The 22,400-nt window shown below is 38.0% G+C and overlaps 1 protein-coding gene across 1 annotated transcript; it reads right to left on the bottom strand.

Annotated features, from left to right (window-relative positions):
• Positions 1-15,146: 15,146 nt before the first annotated feature.
• On the bottom strand, positions 15,147-21,678 carry LOC134000160 (transmembrane protein 235). The gene is made up of 4 exons (XM_062439495.1): positions 21,507-21,678; positions 20,463-20,540; positions 19,761-19,898; positions 15,147-15,391 (listed from the first exon to the last, which is right to left on the bottom strand). Exons 1-4 carry the CDS (start codon positions 21,676-21,678, stop codon positions 15,147-15,149), a joined length of 633 nt encoding a protein of 210 aa, XP_062295479.1.
• Between the last annotated feature and the right edge of the window lie 722 nt (positions 21,679-22,400).

Below are 22,400 nucleotides of genomic sequence, written 5' to 3'. Positions count from 1 at the left end.
TACATCATGGTGCTTGTGAATTATAAAGCAATAACACAGGATAAGGAATTGTGATAAGGAACTGCATTAACAGCTTCCTTAACAGGGCAACAAAAGAATTTTGCTTGCTGAGTGTCATGTGAAAGTTTTACATGTCATACAATGATATGTTGTTTCCTTTAGGTATTTTTCCCTTTCAATTTATTGAGGTGTGTGGAATACTGATAATGTGTTGGAGCAAAGCCCTAAAGGAGAAAACACAAATCACACCGGACACCAGTCAATAACACTGTGTGGCATTTACAGTCATCGCAGTCATTTAGGACAGCAGGAATTTGGATATTCATGGAGATCAGCTTGCTGAAGAGAAATAGTAAACAAAGGTGGAATTGAGGACACAAAAAGAGAAATTCAGAGACAGACAGACAGACAGACAGACAGACAGACAGACAGACAGACAGACAGACAGACAGACAGACAGACAGACAGACAGACAGACAGACAGACAGACAGACAGACAGACAGACAGACAGACAGACAGACAGACAGACAGACAGACAGACAGACAGACAGACAGACAGACAGACAAATTGTGTAGTTATAAGAAAAAGCACACAAAGAAAAGAAAACAAACAGGACTAACACATGCACATGAAAAGAGACTGATAATGCTCCCAGCCAACCCTCCAGAGCTTTTTGTGATGTGGAATATGGACCTGTTGTTCCACTCTTTACAGGAAAGGCTGACCACACTGTTACCATGACAACCAGGTGACATGGCATGCAGTGCCCTTACTGGCTGAGCAAACAAGCCCAGTGGTCAGGCAGGGTATGGAGATCGCACCTCCTGACCCTGACCAGAGCAAAGCGGCAGTGACGCCAGCCGAGCCGCCTCTAATGAACCATTCAAGCATTTCTAGTGAAGAAAAACACAGATGCAATCATGCACATGCATGCGCCCCCCCCCCCCCCCCCCCCCCCCCCCCCGCCCAAAAGAGAGAAAAACAAACAAACCCAACCCCAAAACAAAACAATGAAATGCATGCACACAAGCAGATACGTATGAAATTGGCAGGCAGGACTAGAAGCTTGGCACAGCAGTGAAAACCTCCAGCTTGAATAAATCAAGCAAAGTTTTTCTTTTTCAATCACACTGAAGATCAGTGCCATAGCAAGCCTGCAGAAACAAACCATGAAGTCAGACATGTGGGTTAGTAGACACAAATAATTCTGATTTCATGGGCTCAACAGTTCTCCCTTAACTGTGATGACTGGTGTACAAATTGTGTTATACCTCACATTATTTTTCTTATTTTCCAAAGCATACCAGATACAGTTTACCATTTTGAAGTTTGTGTTTTACACTTCACTAGCTGTAATCTCTTCTGACTTCAGCACAGTATGAAAATCGACTTGGGACATAAGTAGAGACTTGCTTGACATAAGTAATCTATCACAGTGAACATCAGCTACTTATTATCATTATATTCCCAAAAGTACTTGAACACACCAGCATGGAATTAACAATCAAAATGTTTTTTCCACAGCATTACACGCAACAGTAATACAATAATAATACAACTCACTGTGTTAGGAGTGCCATGTCAACCAAATTTTAAGTCTGTAAGTTGATTTTTAGACATTGCTTTATTACACTTAAGTAAAAATGAAGTTTAAGTAAAATCAGTGCTTTGGGATTTCGCATGTTTTATTTAGTATTTGGGTGCATTTTTTGAATTACTGGCTGTTGATACTGTGACCATTTGTCCGGCGCTTGCCTGGTGTCCACTGTGAGAAACTGAAGCTCCTCCGGTCTGAGGTAATGCTATAGTGTATGCAGACAGAGTGGATCAGATGACAGCAGGGAGACCAGGGAGAGATACTTCCATTTTTAATCAACTCACTCACACACATCCTCTCTCTCTCTCTCTCTCTCTCTCTCTCTCTCTCTCTCTCTCTCTCTCTCTCTCTCGCTCTCCCTCTCTCTCTCTCTCTCTCTCTCTCTCTCTCTCTCTCTCTCTCTCTCTCTCTCTCTCTCTCTCTCTCTCTCTCTCTCTTTCTCTCTCACTCTTTCGTGTTCTCACACACACACACACACACACACACACACACACACACACACACACACACACACACACACACACACACACACACACACACACACACACACACACACACACAGACAGTATTTTTTTGCCCAGAGCTGAAAATAGCATTAAAGTTCCATCAAACTATGTCAGGGGTCTATAGATCAAACTATTTAGTTTTTTCAGGATGTCAGCTCAATCAGAAAGAAGAACTGTGTCTAAGAAACAGTTACTGTTTTCTCAGGTATCATACGTTTCAAAGAGAGTTTTTGCTGCAGAACAGATGAGTCTTGAAAGCTAAGGCTTTACTTAGATTAGATGGTCAAAAGAAAAACCCAACTCCAAAATAGCAGCACTCAGACTTCTTCTGTAAGTGTTGATTTTTTTTTTAGAGGCTGGTGTAATACTATACTTTGTGGATTACAAATACAGTAATGGTAGGTAGTACATAATTGCACTTTGGCTAATTTTAAAGTTTGAAGTGCTGCATAGAAAGCAACATTTATTGGCATATGTGAGGCCTGTAAAGAGTTATCGCTATCTGCAGCAAATATTAAGAGTAGTATAGGTTCGTCTGGATATTAGGCAAGCTGTTACACAAAACCACTCAAGGCACTGACAGATTAGGCTGTCAATGCTTAGGAAAAACACTGGTGGATTCTTTCAGCACATACTCATCTGAGTGCTTCACATGACAAATGCTATTCAGGCACGTCAAGGAAATGTTACTGTAAAGGTAGAGCACAGTGATCGATGTCTGACTGCTGTACTCTGAATAAAGATCAAAGGGCAAACATTTTTCCACATTATGTGGGAGGAAATAACAGAGAATAAAGTGGTGTGTGTGTATGGTCAGGTTTTGACCTATTTCCTTGAGAAATTGCTTTTTACAGTCTACTATGAGGATGTATGTAGGTGGCTAGCCTCTTGGTAATTTAAGTCCCACAGTTCTCACAAACCATGAGTTGTCAGGTTGTGATGTGAATCTGAGCATGAGCATTCAGATTTTACAACATACAGGACACTTAAAATCACACAGGAAAAAATACTCCAATACAATGAGTACGTTTTCTGCATTCTAAATTTTACATAGAATTACAGAAGTATTATAAGCCTAAGCAAAATGTAACTTAAATATCAAAACTGAAAGCACTCATGTAAACCTTCTCTCAGTGTTTTTATATATTGGTAATTGATTATGTTAAGTGAACATGTGAGTAGCAGTTAGTCGAGCTGAAACTAATTTCAGTGACTTTTTATACTGCTGAAAGATTATGCCATAGAGAGATACCATATATTTTTGGTGTACACCTCCTATTTAGCATTGCAATCCTACATCATCTTCAGGTGATGGACTGTTTAAAAAAAAGATCAAACTCAATGCAGGTGAACCAGAGATATCTTTTTATTCCATGCATTCTTCTTTGTTAAAACCTGGTGCCTACATTACGCACAATACCATCAACAGTTTAGTTAGAGAAGCTGCCCCAAGTGACATCATTGAAACAGCCACCAAAGTTTTTTAATTACAACTTTACTTTTTTTCACATATGCAGTAACTATAGCTATTAGATAGTGGAGTAAAAAGTAGCTGACAACATTCCCACCTGAAAAGTAGTGGAGTAGAAGAATACAGTAGCACAAAGTGTAGACATCAAGTGAAGTACAAGTACCTAAAAACAATAGACTATTATTTTTTACAATTTAATGCACGGGATAAGACTCTGGTTATGATGTAGTCTGAGCTCTCAACACAGAGAGACTTCTTCAGAAAGAAAAAGGCATTTCTTGTGGAGCTTACCTTAAAAGGACATTTCCTCTGCCAGACTTCTGTTTAATTGTACATCAGACAGTTTGTATTGTTGCCGCTGCAGTTTACATAACTACTTCATCATTTTGAATTTCATATGAATCATGGCCACCTGCCTAATAAGGTCCTAACATGGAATTTTGTCAGTAACATGAGTGATTTGTTCAACTGTTTCCTCTTTCCTAGTAACTGGACAAGGACTACAGGTTTGGTGTTTGAACTGCAGTATCATAAGATGACCAGTTTCCACCTTATCAGCATGAATTTAAAATGAAGTCCAACGATAAATCATTAACTTTTAACATAACACAGGATCTGTGAAAGCATGCATTTGTAACTGAGCTCATTGGGTAGATGGAAGTGCAAGTCACTGAGCAAATGATTGTTAGTTATGTGTGTATAGTGTAGTAGAAAAATTACATTTTGAACTTTGTATAACCTAGCCTTGTATAGCCTGAAATGCAAAATCTATCCTCACATTTTGCTTCTCATCCGATGTTGTCTGATAGGGACTAATTAGTTACTTTTCCTTGAACATTCAACTGCTCTTACTCAACAAGTGGACAGCTTCTGATAGCACCAAGTACATGCACACACATCTTGACTCTGCCTCCTTTGTTTCTTTGCCGTATACAATGTGCATTTTTGAATCATTCATCAGTCTACAATTGCACTGTCGTGACTGTACACTGATCCTTCCCAAAGTACTTATTAAAAAGCCACAAAGATTTCCACCACAATAGCCTCAGGTAACTTATTACTCTTTACTATAAAATGTACAGTTGACTAACCACAATGCTGTGATGCACTTGGTTCTTCCTGACACAAAAAACATTCTCTAGTCTTCTGTATATTTGTGACCCCGATCTCATTTTTGTAATATTTCATTGCTCAGACATGTAAAATTCAAGTCAGGCCTGCTCTCTTGAAGAAGTGGCGTGACAAAATGGATGAGAGAATATAAAAGAATAATAAGAACAGAGAGAAAAATTGGACAGATGTGTGGAAACAGGTCATAAAATTTTTTTTTACTAATTTTTCTTTACTGTAACACCTAACTGCAGCATATTTGAATCAAGCCTGTAACCACTTCACCTAATCCATATCCAAGCTCCTTTCTGTTTTCATTGGAAGATAGTGGAGACAGAGGGAAAGAGGGGGGAGGAGTGCACAAGAGCTCGGGTGTGTGTGGAGGGCAGGAAGGTTGGCAGGAACAGCAACAATGAGCTCATGTTGGCCCTTCCCGTCTTGGCTTGACTTGTGCTTCATCTCCCTGGGGCAGTCAGTACAGGCCTTATTGTGAGGTGTTTGGGTGCCTTTGTTGAACCACAGTGGGAGGAACCTTGCCTTGCTAGTAGAGGGCACATGCAGAGTGGATTGAGATGGGAAAGGGCACATAATGATCACCCCGCAGCACTGTTTGTTTTGGCAGCAGAACCACGTCTACGGGAATGAACGCACACATCTCAGCTCAACCACCTGATGGCGCTCGATGCAAACTGGGACCCAGCAGACATGGCAGTTAACAGATGTTAGCTGTGTAAATGGAAACAAGTTCTATCCCTGGAAACACTGCATGATTGTTTATTTGTTTGCTGTGTAAGTATATGAGTCAGAGCAGCTTTGAAAGAGAGAGATGTTGTTCACCCCCGCAAACAGCAAAATACCATAATGTGGGCCTTTGTTCAGTATCCAGATGAAGAGATCAAAAATGGGTCAAAAAGGCATTCTAAACACTGAACAAAGGAATTTTCCTCTTCCAAGACATGGGTGTCAACATCTCCCATATGAAAGCCCCCAGTCAACTTTAACCATCTTACAAAACCCCCCTGCAGAAAAAGATCAGGGCAAACATGAACCTTTAAGACAGTATATCCGAGCTCAAAAATTAATATTTCATGGTAATTCTCAAAAAAAGCAGAGAAAATGACTGCAGTGACATATGAGTGCAAGCCAATAAACACTTGAGTACAACGAAAAGTGAGGAAGTATGAAAGTGTACATGGAGGGATCAGATCACATGCCAGATATTTTGTCAAAATGCCTGTATCTGTTGACAGTTGCCTGACAAGACTTTGTTCTGGGTGCACATGCAAAACGTTGTCGTAATTAATGCATAGAATTTTTATTCACAGATAAGAAGTGTTTGCATGGGTTTTGTAGGAGGAAATTATCATCAAATTGCAGCCACCATGATGGCATGTGACTTTACGTAACAGAATAGAATAGCAGGGAAACAATGCCAAGGCACACACCCTGCTGGGCCTTACTGGAAACACAGTGCCCTTTGGATTTCCTTACCTGACATGTGTGACCTCATACCAGCCAGGAGTAATTGTAGGAGTGTAAAGGAGTGACTTGGCACACTGAAAAAATACCTTGTAATTCCTTGTAATAGATCTGTTAACAACACTGTACAGAGTGTACTGTACTTTACCAGATAATTTGGCCTCACGTGGATACATTTCCTGTAAAATTCTCAGTAACTGTAACCACATATAACATAACCGTTTCTTCAACATGACTGTACTTACATTTAGGGACACAACTAACATTTTTTTCATCATCAAATAAATTGTCAATTATTTTCTTGATTATTCAATTAGTTGCTTGGTCTACAAAAATGTCAAAAAATGGTGAAAAATGTCCATCAATGTTTCTCAAAGCCCAAGATGCAACATAAGAAAATATTGAGATATAAGCAGCTGGGAAAAAAAGATTTTGGCTAAATTGTTACAACGCATTGTACATATTCTCACAATACCTGGTAGCATATCCCCCCCACCCCCCCCCCCCCCCTTCCAGTCTGCTTCTTCCCTGTCAGTTCTCCATAAAAGGCAAAAATGCAAATACATATCTTAAAAAAACAGTTGGCAATACATTTTCTGTTGATCGACTAATTGATTAATCGAATAATAGTTTCCGCTCTTACATTCAGTATACTGAGTATGCTTGTATGCTTAAAAGTCTAAATATTTGCAACCTAATGCAAATGACTGTAATTCTCCTGTTATTAACCAGGAGCAACACCCTAGACATTGAATAAAGCCAAAAATAAGTGTTGCACTCAAGTGTGTGACAGCTTGATGAAGGGGTTTGGGGTGAAGAAAAAAAAAGAGCTAATTTTGTGGCAAATGAGGGTCTGTGAATAAGCGCATATGCAGGGTGTAGAGAATGGTAGAATGCTGACACCTGGTGGATTATGGGATTCAACCCAATCAGTCTGAGAACAGGTGAGGGTTGGATCAATTTGATGGTTACTTACATGTGGTTGATCTTCATATCCAGTCAGACATATACAGTACCCCCCCCCCCCCCCGCCAGAATTTTCAAAGAAGTCGGATCCAGGTAATAGGAAAGGAATACAAAACGCCATCTGACTCGAATAATCTTCCTCTTTCTCTGAGATCTATTACCTCTTTCCCCTGCTTCAGAACATCTTCATTTTCTCATCTTAAAACAGCTTGTTTATGCTTTTGATTTGTTTGTACTTATACAAACTGCTGATGTAATTGATTTATTTTCATTGTCACTGTATGTATTTTTCTTTTACAACAGCTAAACGCTGAGTGTGTGGGTTGGAGAGGGTGGGCAGGTTATCTCTGTATATGTGTGTTATGTAATGCTGTTTTTTATTTTATTTTATAATTTTGTAAATGTGTCTATTGGACCCCCTGAAAAATGACATGCTACATCTCAAGGGGCTATCCTTTCAATACGTTCATATGTGTGACACTCTGGATGATTAATTACTGGCCTACAGGCTCCCTGCATGAATAATGAACTTGTGATAAACCTCGGGTAAGCTCCTGTTTATTACAAAGAAACCATTATGGCAAAATCTTTACCATTGTGTTAATTGTTAATGTGGTTGTTTATGGGCTGTTGCTGCATTTTTAAATACATTTTTATTACTAAATATGTTATAGTTATGATTGTTTACTTGCAAAAATTTATTCACTCAACTTTTGCACAATGTTGAAGTGTTTTGGTGACCCATTTTCAAGCAATGCTGCAGCATTGGCAGTGTCTGATGGTCCACCACTTTGGTGAAATATGTCTCTCAAAAGAAACAACATCAGCTGTTACAGCAAATCCTCAGACGACTCTAACACAGGAGACCACACATTTTCTTGTTTTTCTTGTTAGTACTTTTTTTTTTACCATGACAGTGGTCTTTCCCAAGCCATAACCACATAGTTACTGTTTTACCATAACAACAGTCCTCTAACCCAAACGATCTTTCCATCAACCAAACTAAACTGACGTTGTCCCTGAACTGAACCAAAGTATTATCAGATCATAAAACTAATTTCTTCTTTTAAAAAATGATTTGGAACCATAATAAATAAAATAATCTCGATGTGAGTGTCTTATCATATACGTTTATATGTTTTTCACTTTTAGGGCAGGGATAAGCAGTGTATTTTGTTGTTTAGTTTGTAGAACTCGTTGGGTTTTACTGTCTGCAACTTCATTGTTTTGGTTCAGTCTCACTGCTCTCGCCTCCTAATGCAGCAGGCAGCAGTTTTCAGCAACATAGTGGAGAACATAGTGGAGCATTTAACGGCTAAAGAGCAGATATTTCCCCCAAGAGTTGGTGGTGGTGAGCAAAACAAGTGAATATTGGACCTACAATCATTCGATACCAAGAAACCCCACATTAAAAATGATCGCCAATGTTGCTGCATGGCTCGCCATATCAAGGTGATAATATGTCATTGTTGCAGTAGGTTTCCACTGCCCCCAACGTCCAAAAAAAAAAACAATATATATATATATATATTTTTTTTTTTTCTCTCTATTTCAAGTGATGTACCTACATTCAGGAGTGAAAGCAGAAATGCAGTTATTATCTGTGTTATGAGTCATGTCTTCGATATGTGGGCTACGTGAGTGTTCTTTTCAGATTGGCTTAGTGCTTGGTTGTCTATTACAGTATATTGTAGCTTGCAATACGCTGAGGTTTCATTGCAGAGTGCAAGACTGCAGTCCACTCACTGCTGTTTATTTCAAGGGTTTCTAAGAATGTTTCACATTGTACATGGAGATGGTCCTGGCCTTGTAGATTTAGATGAGAAAACATTCTATTTTCATCTTTGTGTATAAGCTTAGGCATGAAATGTTAGAAGGATTCAGGTGGTGTCTTGAATCAAATTAGAGGCCATGTGTATCATGGTTTATTGGATTACTGTGTCTCTGGAAGGCATGATGCCATTACAAGTACTGCGACCCTGCATGATACAGTGCTTTAAGGTAGCAGACGATATGAAGGCTCCTTCTCAGTGACAATTTACCTCATGCCCTCTTTGCATTATTTGTCAGCTTCATTTAACCTCATTAGCCATACATGGACTATGGTTGCTGGCCATTTTGGCAGCTGCACTGTGGAGATAAGAATGCATTTGGCTTCGACAGGAACAATTTGTCTTTGTCCACTAGAAGCAGAAGGAGGATGGCAAAGGTGGGGGAAATATAAAGCCATTTGTGTGGCGCTCTCTCCGCCTTCGCTACTTTCCATCCCATTGGGTCGTGGCCGACAGCATTGTGCAGCTGTCTTAATAGTCTTAGAAAGAGGCACCATTGTTTTCAGAAAGGTTACTACAATATGTGATCCATCCTACCATACATTATATTCTTTCGTTCCACTTTCGTTTTGATAGTGCTGTCTTAAATCTGACTTTTCTAATATTTTTGTCACGTTGAATTATGTAGAGACATTGTGCTATTTCTTTTTGCAAACCACCAGAGCACCCAGGGATGCTTTCCAGTTCTCTACCTCCTTAGCTGAAAGGATTTAGGAAGTTATAAAAAATGTGGTGTTTTGCTTCTTTTGTCAGCTGTTTTCAAAGATTTTGGGTCCAAGTCACGTCTTCGTCTGCAAAGCACAAGTCAATATGCATGTCTCTGAGGTATCAAATGATGACCATTACAATGATGCCACATTTAAATGTTTTCCTTTCAAAACTGTTACTCATTTTAATGGATTTAAATACAAATTAAAAACAGGTATTCATGCAGTGGCACACTTGATACCTTCAGATACTCCAAACCTTTCTTGCAGCCTTTGTTCTTATGTGAAAACGTTTGGCAAAATAAGCTTATAAGCTTAGCTAAAACATTATATGGATAGTTTACAACACTATATAACTACAGTATGACAGTTAAACACAAATTAGTTGGACACCTGCCTGGTTTGTGGTCTGTTGTCTTGTGATTGTGAGTGTAAAGTTTAAGTGTAATTATAAAACACAGTTTCTATTAACTTTTGGTACAATATACAGTTGGAAAATCACCAATAATCACTCTCCATTTCAACAATATGACAAAAAGAAGAACTGCATGAGCATCAATAATTAAAAGCAGAATATACCAGATAAATTTATGTGATGCTATATAATAACTTGTGGACATGCAGAGAGGTGAGCCCATAACATCAATCAACACTTGCATAAAAGAAATGGAAAGGGAAAAAAAGATTAGTTCTTTGTTTTATTCCATTGAGTGGTTTAATTTCAGCCACTGAATAATAGGCTTGATAATAAAATGTGGAATATGTGCGCCATGGCTATACAAGGTCTGCCTGATGTTACATACAGTACATCTCATATATTTTTATGATGTCAGGATTTAAAAGGGTAAAGCTGATCACGTTGAGTCAAGAATCAAGTCCAAGTCTCCAGCCTCAAGTCCGCAGCTCTGACTATCAGTCTATGTGTTTTACTTTTTGTGACCTTTCCTCTTGTGTTTGTGTATGTGTGTGCCAGTGTGTTGCATGATTTATGTGTTCATCTTGGTTTGAACTATTTCTTCTATTTCATCATTTACCTTAACAGACTATATGAAGATGTGATCCATTGCATCTTCAATTTTATTCAATGATCCCATTACTACTGGTGTTCACTGAGCAAGAGACAGGTCTAATTAACTTTTCAAGTGGTTTCTAGGTAAGAGAAAACATATCTTATTCACGTTCCTCCAGGGATTGAGTCCCTCCTTGGTTTATGAGACCACTCAATCCTGAGACCATCAGGTGCACAAGCCCCTGAATTGCGGCACTAGAATAAAGCCATGTTGTGTGGTGAAGTGTAGGGAAACAGGTAAAGGATTTAAGTAGCTACCACAACAGGGACAAAAGATGGTCTAAATAAGAGTGCAGAGATGAATATAATGGAGAATTAGTCATCTGTACCATTGTAACTTTTGTAACCTTTGTGAACCCTTGAAGGTAATCTGAGAAAAACAATAGAATTGGCCACATTTATCACTCTGTCGTTATTTCCATATAATAATATATTTTAAACACATTTGAGGGATATAGATTCCTAAATCGATGAACTTCAAGATCTAAAGGCTGTACAATAGTTCTCCTTCAGTTGACTCTTCAGGGCTGTTATTTTTCAATAATTTGTTTTCCAAAGCGTATCCCACAGTTTGCTGTATCTGTTGAGAGCCTTTTATCTAAGTAATACAGGCTCTATATCGGAGAGGAGTCTTGTGTCAGGATTACACATTCAAAGACAGTATTTCCTTGCACTCTCCGTTGAACTGAAAACATAGTCACTGTAGTATAATGAGCTGACAGTTAATAATGTGCAACCACAGGTGTGATATTCTCTATCGAAAGTGTTGATAGGATGTGTTAATATGAGTTCAAAAATAGTTGGTTAACCAATGAAGACACATTTACTGATTAAATCCTTGTAGTTTCCCTATTGTGAACATGCCAAGTAAATGGTAAATAACTGAACCTTTTTCAATCTCCTGTTCTTGAAAAACGCTTTCATTGGACTCCATACTCCATCAAATGGCTCTCCACAAGGGCAAAATCTTTCTCAGCAATGTGGAAATGTGTCTTACATTCAGTAAGAAAGATTGCCGCATTTGAGGTGGTGATACATGCACTTTTCTGTATAGTTTGAATGATTGACTCATGATAGATCCACAGAAATAAAGCAATGGCCTGATTGACACTTGGGGCACAACACACTTGTTTGATACAGTAAATCAATCGATGAAGCAGTTTAGTTCATGCTTTATGCCTAACATCAACATTTTCAGCATGAAAACATGTAATATATTATATCAAACCCCCTGATGGCTACAGATGTCTTCTGGAACAACATACAGCAATGATGTTTTCGTCATTGATTTTTGTAGAGCAGAACAAAAACAAGCTACACCTAAACTGTGTAAAATGAGCTATCACACTAGGAACCTAAAATGTTTTAGTAAAGGCAGCTGAGAGGCAATCTCAGTAAAAAAAGAGGTTTGATTCATAAATGTATTGATCAATTACATGTTCATGGACACATTTTGATCAGGAAAGTAGTTCTGTTAAAAATAGGTAATGTTTCTTCAGTAAATTCTTAAACCTGCAGGCCTAGAGGTTGTCCAAATCAAAATTACTGCACTCTGTCAAAGACAAGGGCACAACCCAAAGAATAATGGCTTAGCATCAACTTTGGTGTTCATCTGCCAGACTGGATTGAATTATTATGTTCCATAAAAGTTTAATGGGATTTCAGCAGGCCTAATATATAAAAGGAAGGCTGCAGGAGTGAGCCTCTGTGCTTTGGTTCTTTCTTTATAGCTTTTTCCTCTGTGTACCGTCTAAGACAGGCTCACTGGGAAGGAGGCTGCCAAACAAACAGCTGAGTGGACACAATGTTTCATGGTTTTGATTTTGATTCACTAGCTGAGGCACGTTAAATCATGTTACAAATCAAATTTAGGCAAACATAAGCACACCCTTTAATGCTTTAGCGTATATCTCTGCCATGAGCCCACCGTACCAGACATTTTGCACTGCTTCTCCTGTTACAGTGTCGAGCAGTGTAATTTAGTAGTGGGTTTAGAGCAGGTCCACATTTTAAGGTCAATAATCCCAATAGGGCACTATTAGTCGATGGTTTATTTCACTTTAAGGCCTGGAACACTTCAACCTCTTTATCAATTAATTTCACAAAAATTACAAAATAGGAAATTTAGTCAGGTTAATTTGAGTCAGATCATTTGCAGCTCTTGTTGTCAGCTTGTTGTGTAATTTTTTTTATTTATAAAATCCATATCCATACAAGAGCCACTCTTTTTTACAGTATGTAATTGGTGGTTTATCAATATAATTCTGATTCTAAAAAGCATGAACTGAATTGAGATTTTTCACACTGCTCATGCGTCACAATGAAAGACATCTGAATAAGCATATCAGATTTTTAGTGAATGTAAATTCCTAGAAAACCGTCATTCCCTTCAGGTCTGTTGACTGTGACACACTGTTAGGAGGTAGGCCTGTTTCTGCATATACCTTCTCAAATCATGATAAAAAAATGCTCCTTGTACCTGTATAAACACTTCTGCCTGCTCCTATTTTGGAGCTCACAGCTATATTCTAACTTTTGTTTTGAATAACAAGTAGAAATTGAACCTCTACTAAGGAATACATAGGGAGACTATGTTTTATTTTTTGGATGAATGTAACTTTTATAAGCAATACTGTTGCAATGTATTGGTCAGACACTTGTGAATTCTTCTGGGACTGTCTGCTGCAATTCTTTACACTATTGCTTTCCTGTCTATACTGACTCCTGATGTCCCTTATTTGCATTAAAGAGGCAGGATGTCTCAGGTTTCTCTTCTGGCACAGGGGCTATAGGTAGTCTTTCTTTTAAGATTTGTTTTAAAATGATGGAGAATACATCACACAAATAAACAGTGCATGAGTGAGAATATTATTATTATGTTTTATGTGATATTGTCACACAACAAAAAAGTTTAGCAGACATTTAATGCAATGTGATTACAGTGTACCACTGACATCTGAAAGCATTTGATGAATGTGGCCTTTTTCTGTTGCCCATTACAGAAGGCTTTGACACTACAACTGGATTGATGTTTCTTGGCTTTTCTATTACAGTAAGCAATACAACGTTGAGCTGTTCAGTTATTAAAGCACAAGAAAGGTTTGTTACAATTGTGAAAAGAGAACCACACAGTACATTTTATAGCATTGCAAAGTGCTAAATGTTTTATTCTCACAGTGCCTTATTTACTTTCAATATGCTGAGAAGACTAATTCTTAGCAATGGACAGCACAGACGGTGTATTACAATATCTAGTCATTAACTACTGCTATGCAGCAAACAACACACATACTGTACTGCTGAAAACAGCTTGCAGGTCCCAAAGAGTGTGCTCATCTTCAGCCCTGTTTCCATGATTGATGCATTCAACAGCAGGAATGAAGCTTGCAAGCAGGAGGTACAACAATAACTTTTTTAAAGTATCTCTAAGTCGCAACACCCAGCAGCCATCACTGTCTTAATGACACAACAAAGTGCTAACTGCTTTTCAAATGCTGTGAAATGCAAATGAAGCAACAATGCAGCAGCTGTACTGGACTCGTGCTTTGCTGGTAAACTTCTGCTGAATCAGCAATGTTTTTACTTGAATGAAATCCCTTAAACCACTGTATTTAAATTCAGTATAATACATGGGTACAGAAGAGGTACAGATGCCCTCCTTAAGTCTAAAAGCTTGATAGACCATGCATCAAAAAGGGAATGATGACATGCAACTAAACTGTTTTTCCCATGTTCATACTATAGACAATGAATATGCATTTGGGTCATGGGTTGAAGCTACTATCTGTAAATTACAATCATGTTTCAAGACACATCTCACAGCAAGCCTATCACTGAATGAAGTGTGAGTCTTGCAGAATGTTGTACACACAAAGAATACACACACGTTGAAAGGAAACACAGAAAATCTCTGCAGTAAAAACACTGAATGGTTAGCCTTTTTTTCTGTTTGCATGACTACATTTATCACATCATTGTGGAGTCTGACAACAGACAGAAAATGATATTAAGTGGATGAAAAGTAGTAAGCTTAACAACAAAGAAGAAACAGATGTTCAAAATTGCCACTTATTCAGCATCTATGATATCATGCAGTTCTATCTGACACAGGCTGCGCCCTTTCCTGGACTCCATGGGTAATACTCTCCTCCAATCACATGCATGCAGTCACGCACTGAAATTTGACGGCTCCGCCTGTGCTTATTGAACTAGGGTTACAATATTGTAACCTTTGTTGTCTACATGTTGTTGTCTGGAACCTTGACCTGCTTTATTGTGTCACAATAATCTTCTGAAGTATTTTTTTTTTTAATAACAAAAATAAATAAATAAATAAATGGCAACAGAAATAAAATATCATCCAACCAGTGGAATTTTAGTTTCACTTGGGCATCTGAATATGTCAAACTATAAGATGGCGATGGTAACGCCAGAGTCATAATGTCCCTTCATCTGAGTGATTCTGGCAGCTAGCATGAGCAGAAGGCCAGTGGCCACTTCCATACTGTAGGAGAGCCAAGCTGTGGCTAAGGACCAGCCGAATGACACGTCCACGTAGGCGAGGTTCTCTGGGGACACAACCCGTTGGAACTCCTCCATGGCCTGATTTGAGTATCTTATGTAGATGCTGACCCCAGTCAGGGTGAAAACACCTGTTGATGCACAGAAACAGACAGATGACACTGTTGGAAAACAAAACATCCAAGGAAATGGATCCATCTTGAGAAGTTGAAATAAATTCTTTGAGCATGGGGATGCTGCGCTTCCAAATCCTCCACCATAATCATCACAATATATTACGCTTAACCTATTTCAACAATGAGGTCATTCAGATAATAAAGCGTTAATTAGCAAATATTCTTAATAATATATATATATATATATATATATATATATATATATATATATATATATATATATATATATATATATATATATATATATATATATATATATATATATATATATATATAATATAAACTTAAGCCTGTTAGCCCATTAACATTAAGCAATTAGTATAATCCTTGAGCATTAAGGATTTATAGCAGCTTTAGGAAAAACATTTTTCTTATTCATATGCAAATTATTTTAACACAGTGCTTTTACATTCAGTCAGAACCTGTGGTATAAGTATGAAGTTACTACATAATTGTTTTTGATCTCTTGTGTTCCCAAACAGACAGATAAAACGTTTGCATAACAATTATCGTAGAGGTGGGCTGCCAAGAATAGCACATCAATCCCAAAAGTAGTCCCCACTGAATGTACAATTCAGACTGACCTTTAGCGTGGCACTGTGGAAGGCAAAATCACCTCTGCCATACTGCTGCAATTAGCCTCTGTTGATTACTGATCACTTCAAATCACAACGGTGGGCTTGTCTCTCTGTGGGTTTGTCTCTCAAAATCTATTAAGTAGGGTACTTACTGTGCATACCAGAGTAAGTGGAAAGAAACAAAGAAAGAACACAAGAAAGAAAGAAAAAACTGGTTGGCAAGGGAAAATGTCAATAATGGTGATAAAGGTGGCTCAGCAGTTCTGGAGACCTTTGGTCAAGAAGTTTCTTTGTATATCAAGAGTTAAGAGAACATGAGGTGAAAATAAGCTAAGATAGAATAAGATAGAATAATAGTTATGGTGCAATGCAAGAAATTCATTAAAAGTCTCACATTTGATTTAATAAAATGGGGAGTTGTTGCAGATATTTGGTGCTTAAAAACTGAATGCTGCCTCCTCATGTTTCGTTTTAGGGGACAGAGAGCAATCATGTCCCATATGACTTGAGAGGTCTGGATGGTTAATAACATAGCAGCAGATCAGAAATGTATTTTGGCCCTAAACCATTCAGTGGTTTATAAACCAACAGTGTTTTTTTTAAATAAATTCTTTGACATGCTGAAAGTCAGTGTAAAGATCTGAGAACTAGAGTGATATGATCCACATTTGTTTTGTCAATAAAGACTTGAGAAACATCGTTCTGAAGCATTCTGGCACATCCAATTGTTGATGTGTTATATGCACTTACTCAGTGCGTGTATTGGACCACTGGTCCCTTGGTGAAATGGTTGTATAAATGTGTGTGTTGTCTGCAGAATTATGGTAAAATGTGTAATTGTTTTCCATCATCTCAGCCAGGGGGAACAGGTACATGGTAAACAGAAGAAACCCCAGAATGGAGCCTTGGGGAACTCTGCATGTCATTTTTATCTGCTCAGATGTGTAATTACCTGTAGTCACATGATAGCCCCTGTCCTTTAAGTAGGATTCAAACCACTTTAGTATTGTGCAAGAGTTTTCCAGTCGGTCTAATAATATGTTGTGGTCGAGCCTGTCAAATGCAGCACTGAGATCCACTGAATTCTGCCACTGTCTTTGTTGATGTGTATGTCATTGTAGACCTTAACAAGAGCAATCCCAGTACTGTGGTGTGGTTGAATTCCTGACTGAAATGATTTTACTTCAAAATGATAGGTTTGATATGGGCCTGTATTTGTTCATTAGTGAGGTGTCCAGATTGTTCTTTTCTAAGAGTGGCTTAATGACAGCAGTTTTCCACCTGTGGGCAGAAACCTGAGAGAAGAGATGTGTTGACAATTTGTAGAAGATCTGAGGCCATGCAATTTGAAACATTTTTGAAAAAAGCCTGGTAGAATCAAGGCAGCAGGAGGATGATTTCAGGTGTTGTGTAATGTATAGTTAATTGGATAAAATTGTGTTTTTTGATGATGATGTCAGAGAAGAAGGATTGCCTTACATTGCCGTTCTCAATTATAAATGCAGTCTCTTCATAGATGTAATAATGAACCTGGAGATTTGTTTGTTAGGGTAGGGAGCCAGCAAATCATTCTCCTATAGACTTTAAATGGTAACTGTAATCTGTTGGAGGGAATGATTAAAATACCTTCACTGATTTAAAAGTCCTCATGTACACAAGTTTGCCTTCCACACAGGTGTCAATTGCTGGTGATTAGTACTCCCATATGGGCAACATTTCACCTTTAGTTCTAGTCGACATCCATTTTATATGTGTAGTCTCTCGTGTACAGTATGTCTTGTATAGTTCCCTCTCACTTTACATTGGGTACTAGCTGTTTCTGCACCAATACCACACCAACAATTTGCTATAAATCAATTTTGCTCACTCACAAAAGCAATTACAATTTTAACATTTTAGTAGATTGAAGGTAGCTTTTTAAAACAACTAGCTACACAATCAAGAGGAAGTAATATATTGTAGATGACACAGAAAGATGGAAATAGATGTTTTTTCCCCCCTTAGAATCTATCCAAAGAGACAGATTCACCAATATTGTGGGATGTGATGTGAGGGTTCAGATTGGATTGCATTTTTAAGACCTACAAAATCAACATAAGCTTCTATTTGGACATATAATGTATCATACTACAATATCAAACTCAGAAATAGGCTTCTAATGCATTAAATAAGATAGGGGGAAAAAACAGATCACAGCGCTGAAATCCATTACCCCTTTTCTGTTCGCCTTATATGAGAGGCCTTTTTGAAAGTAGAGGAGCTCAGTGCTCGCAGACCTTTTGATGATGTAGAGATGTGGACAGGACATTTGGTGCAAAGCATGAAATTAGCTGTCTCTTCTGTGTGACGTGGGAGGCTGTGCCTGTCAGCAGAGATGGCAAGTATATAATAAGACCTTCTGCCTCCGTTACAAATTCATACATTTACCCTCAACCATACCCAAGTCTAGATAAAAACAGTCATTCCCTTAGACTTCAGACCTAATCAAATAGCTATCTTTCTGATACTATATGATGATGAAAGTGCATCCTTATCTGACCATTTAAATAACCAGCATATCAACTATCAAAGCCAGGATTTCTACTCAAAGACTCTCCAGTACATAATATACTGAATGGCTTTCCATTTGATCATAGCCAATTTCAACAAAAAAAGGAATTCAGTTTTGTTGATACTTCCAGTGACACGATCGGAACAGAAAATGACACAAAAAAGAGCCTGCTGATGACTCCTAGGGGAGGCTAAAACAAATCTTTCAATCAAGGACGAGCTCCTCTGAAGTCACTGCATCATTATCAGTAATCACATGCTGTGATCAATTCTATTGATTATGTTCATACTCATACAGAGAATTTGTGGCTGCTTGGTGTCTTTGTGCATGTCCAGGCTCATCAAGGACCAACCCAAATGTATTATTTCTTTTTTGCAATGGAGATTTAAAAAAAAAAAAAAAAAAAAAATGTCACAAATCTCTCTAGTGCTAGAACAAACTATTTTTATTTACACCATCCAACAGCGTGGTACTATTTGGAAAACACTGTCAAAACTAAGATTTACAATGGGGGAGCGTCCTTCTCAGACCACTTCTTACTATACTATCATTTTATTTCAATATCGTAAGACAATCATTTAGTGTCTATTCACAAAAACAGACAAAAGGACTGAATAAAGAGACCGAAGTGCTGCTCAGTACCCTCTCACTCAGTACCCTCACACCACAAGTGTTCTGCTACTTTTTTCCTTATAGACACCATACAATTCCCCATCTTCACACACTGCTAACTGTTTAGGCAAAAAAGACCATTACCCAACTCAGTTCTATTAAGTCAAATGAGATTTTGTATTCTTCTCACACAGATATTGAAGATGTATCTGTATAATAATTGACTTTTCCAGTCAACTGTAAGATATAATATTTACACTACAATAATCACAGTGTTCTCATAATTGGCCATCATTGTGCTCCACTGCTAATGTCTGAGAAATGAGCCTCTAGCAGTTGCCCTTAAGAAAGAATGTGAGTGTGAGGAGTTAAATGGGATTTTCAAGGTTAGTTGAAGTAAGCACACACACACACACACACACACACACACAAATGCACCTGAATGTGCACCATGTGCCGCCCACACACTGCATCTTTCCCACTGACATAACCAAGCAAGGGATTTCCTCCAGGGCCGGCTCACAAAGTGCATGTTATTGCTACAATCTCATACAAAAACAATACAATTTATGTGTGGACCTACTGCAGAAGAGAAAGTAGGATGCCGTTCCAGCCAGAAAGTTGGGACTGCGGGCCAATGAGCTAACAATTCCAAAGATCCAACCAAACACCAGCAGGATCAGGCTGAGAGGCAACACGATGACCACCACTTTGTGCAAGCCTGAAAACACACATAATCCAAGATGTATACACACACATAAACACAAAATGAGCTTTGAGATTTTAACAGACTATGCTGCATATCTTAGAGCCTTAACTACTAAATCAGCTGGATTTTACATGACTGCTGTGCAACCAATTGCAAATGTAGCTGAGATTTTTAGATTGAATTCTACCATCCAGGGAACCGTTGGTTTTCATTTTCATGTCACAAGGGTACGGAAATCAACTTGCAGAGTCTTGAGACTTCTTACTTGAACTAGCATCTGTCACAGTGGACATTTTATTTCATTGTCTAACTTGCAAACAGGGACTGTTTTTGAAAACTCCTAATCCTTGCAATGTCAGAACATCACCTTTTTAATTCAAATGAACAACACACACTATTTTTGCAAAATTTCAATCTTTGGATCTGGATTCGATTTTCTGACAACACCCTAGAGCTTGTAAATGTGATGTTTTTTGGCAGCCAACTACACCTCACTTCAGTTATTATCATAAAGAAACCCTGACATGCCAATTTATTTATCAACTTCTGTGGCAGCTGATAAACAAACCCACTCACCAAGAAGGTGCCTCTCTGCCTCTGACAGGCTGGACATATTTGCTGTAAAAGAAGGGATGACTGAACTCCTGTTTGCTCCTGAAAATGTCAAAAGAAAAGGTCACAATGTGCGTATAGGGCAGTAAGACCAAACATTGTGACTTTTTTGTCCTAGAGCTGCACAAATAATTATTAGTTAGAGATAGAAAAACGTGCACAGTCATTTAATTAAATCAATAAAACAGATCTCTGTAGGACACCTGCGTATGATTCTCAGTCCTGTATGTGTGACACTTCTGCACCATCAGCACCAAATTGGACACTTGGACCTGTACCTCAAACTGAGTAGCCAACAAGCAGATTATATTGGAGCTGTGTTGACACATATCCTTTAGAATGTATCTGCAGCTCCCTGCAGGGGCTGATACAGGATGGTCTCAGCTATAGAGTTATCACTCACAAAGAGAAATTAAACAATAGGTTTGGGATTTATTATTGCACATTTGTCCAGCCTGTTTGTTCCATGAAGAAAATATGAATTTTAAATAATCTGATAATCTGAGTCTTTTTTACTTAAATAATAGAATTATTTTCTGTACATCAGTGTCACAAAACTGAGATTCACTGCAAGCTGTTTTTGCACATATAGTGGAGTGATGAGTAAAAATTCAAGGCTCATATAGGCTTAGCTATGGACTGCTGACATCATGGTAACATAAGGGACTGCCATGATCCATCCATTAGCAATGATAGATTTCATCACCATCGCATGTAATCCAATTTGGATCGATTTTTTGTCATTTCTGTCAATAGTATAGCTACCGATTTTATTTGCACAAGTAACTGACTCAGGAATTGCCAACATTAAAGTTAATTAAAAATAATAGACTGAACACTTAATCTAAACATTGTTGATGCCACATGAAAATAACTGCTCAAAATGATAAAAGTTATTTCACACATTTGAAAAAAGGGTGCGCAGCTGATTTTATCACAGTTCAGCATTATTAAAAAGCCTATAATATATTACGGCTTGTGCCATCTAGATAACCAAACGCGACATACCTTCAATAATTCTCCAAAGTCCAGAATGTGAACTCAGGTCGTCTGGACCTGTGTAGTTGGGTTTATTCACATCGATGATGTACCAATAATCAGTCCCAATTGCCACTGCGAGGAGGCTAAAACTGAGCAAACCTGTAAACCCCGCAGTGAGAACTACAAGTCCGTACCTCATTATGTGCAGTCAACACGCAAAGCGCAGTTACTATAGCCTAATATTTTTTCTACACTTAGTTTTTTTCTGTTTCTACGATGTAATCTGCACCGACGCTCCAATATGTGCTATGCGTAAAAGCTCTCCAGCTGGATCCTTTCTTGTAAAGTGCTGGTTCTCCATGGCTACCACATCCTTAAATGTAGTTTAAAATGGAAAATGGGGGGAAAACACATACAAAACCCATACTCAAAAAACATTCCATGAATTATCTCCAGTTTAATCCAAAGAGAAAAAAATTAAAAACAAGAGAAGAGAGATGCTTCTTCCTCTTGTCGGGGTCATTACACACTGACAGATGCCGTTGTAGCGCTCCTAGATTGATTGGTTGTCAAGCTGTGGAAATAAAACGGTGCACTTCCGGTACTAGATTTCAAATTTAAACACATTTGGTTGGGAGATGCTGGACATTTATTATTATTTTACAAAAACGACCACACATCCGGAAATTGTCTAATATTATAATCTAACAATGGCCCGACTTTACATTTTTACCGTAACTCAATTATGTTTTGAACAGCAACACAGTGACCATAGATCGATTACTTATATAAATAACGCCATCCTTTTGTATTGAGAAAAGGCTAAAGTGCAAAAGTAAGCTAAATCAATAGGTCATAGATTATTAAAAAAAAAAAAAAAAAAAAAAAAAAGCATAGTCCCTGTGATTTATATATTATTTA

Source organism: Scomber scombrus, chromosome 18 (genome assembly GCF_963691925.1).
Source record: "Scomber scombrus chromosome 18, fScoSco1.1, whole genome shotgun sequence".
NCBI classification, from domain to species: domain Eukaryota; kingdom Metazoa; phylum Chordata; class Actinopteri; order Scombriformes; family Scombridae; genus Scomber; species Scomber scombrus.
The sequence above is the reverse complement of the archived record's forward strand: the minus strand, read 5'-3'. Positions and strand labels throughout refer to the sequence as shown.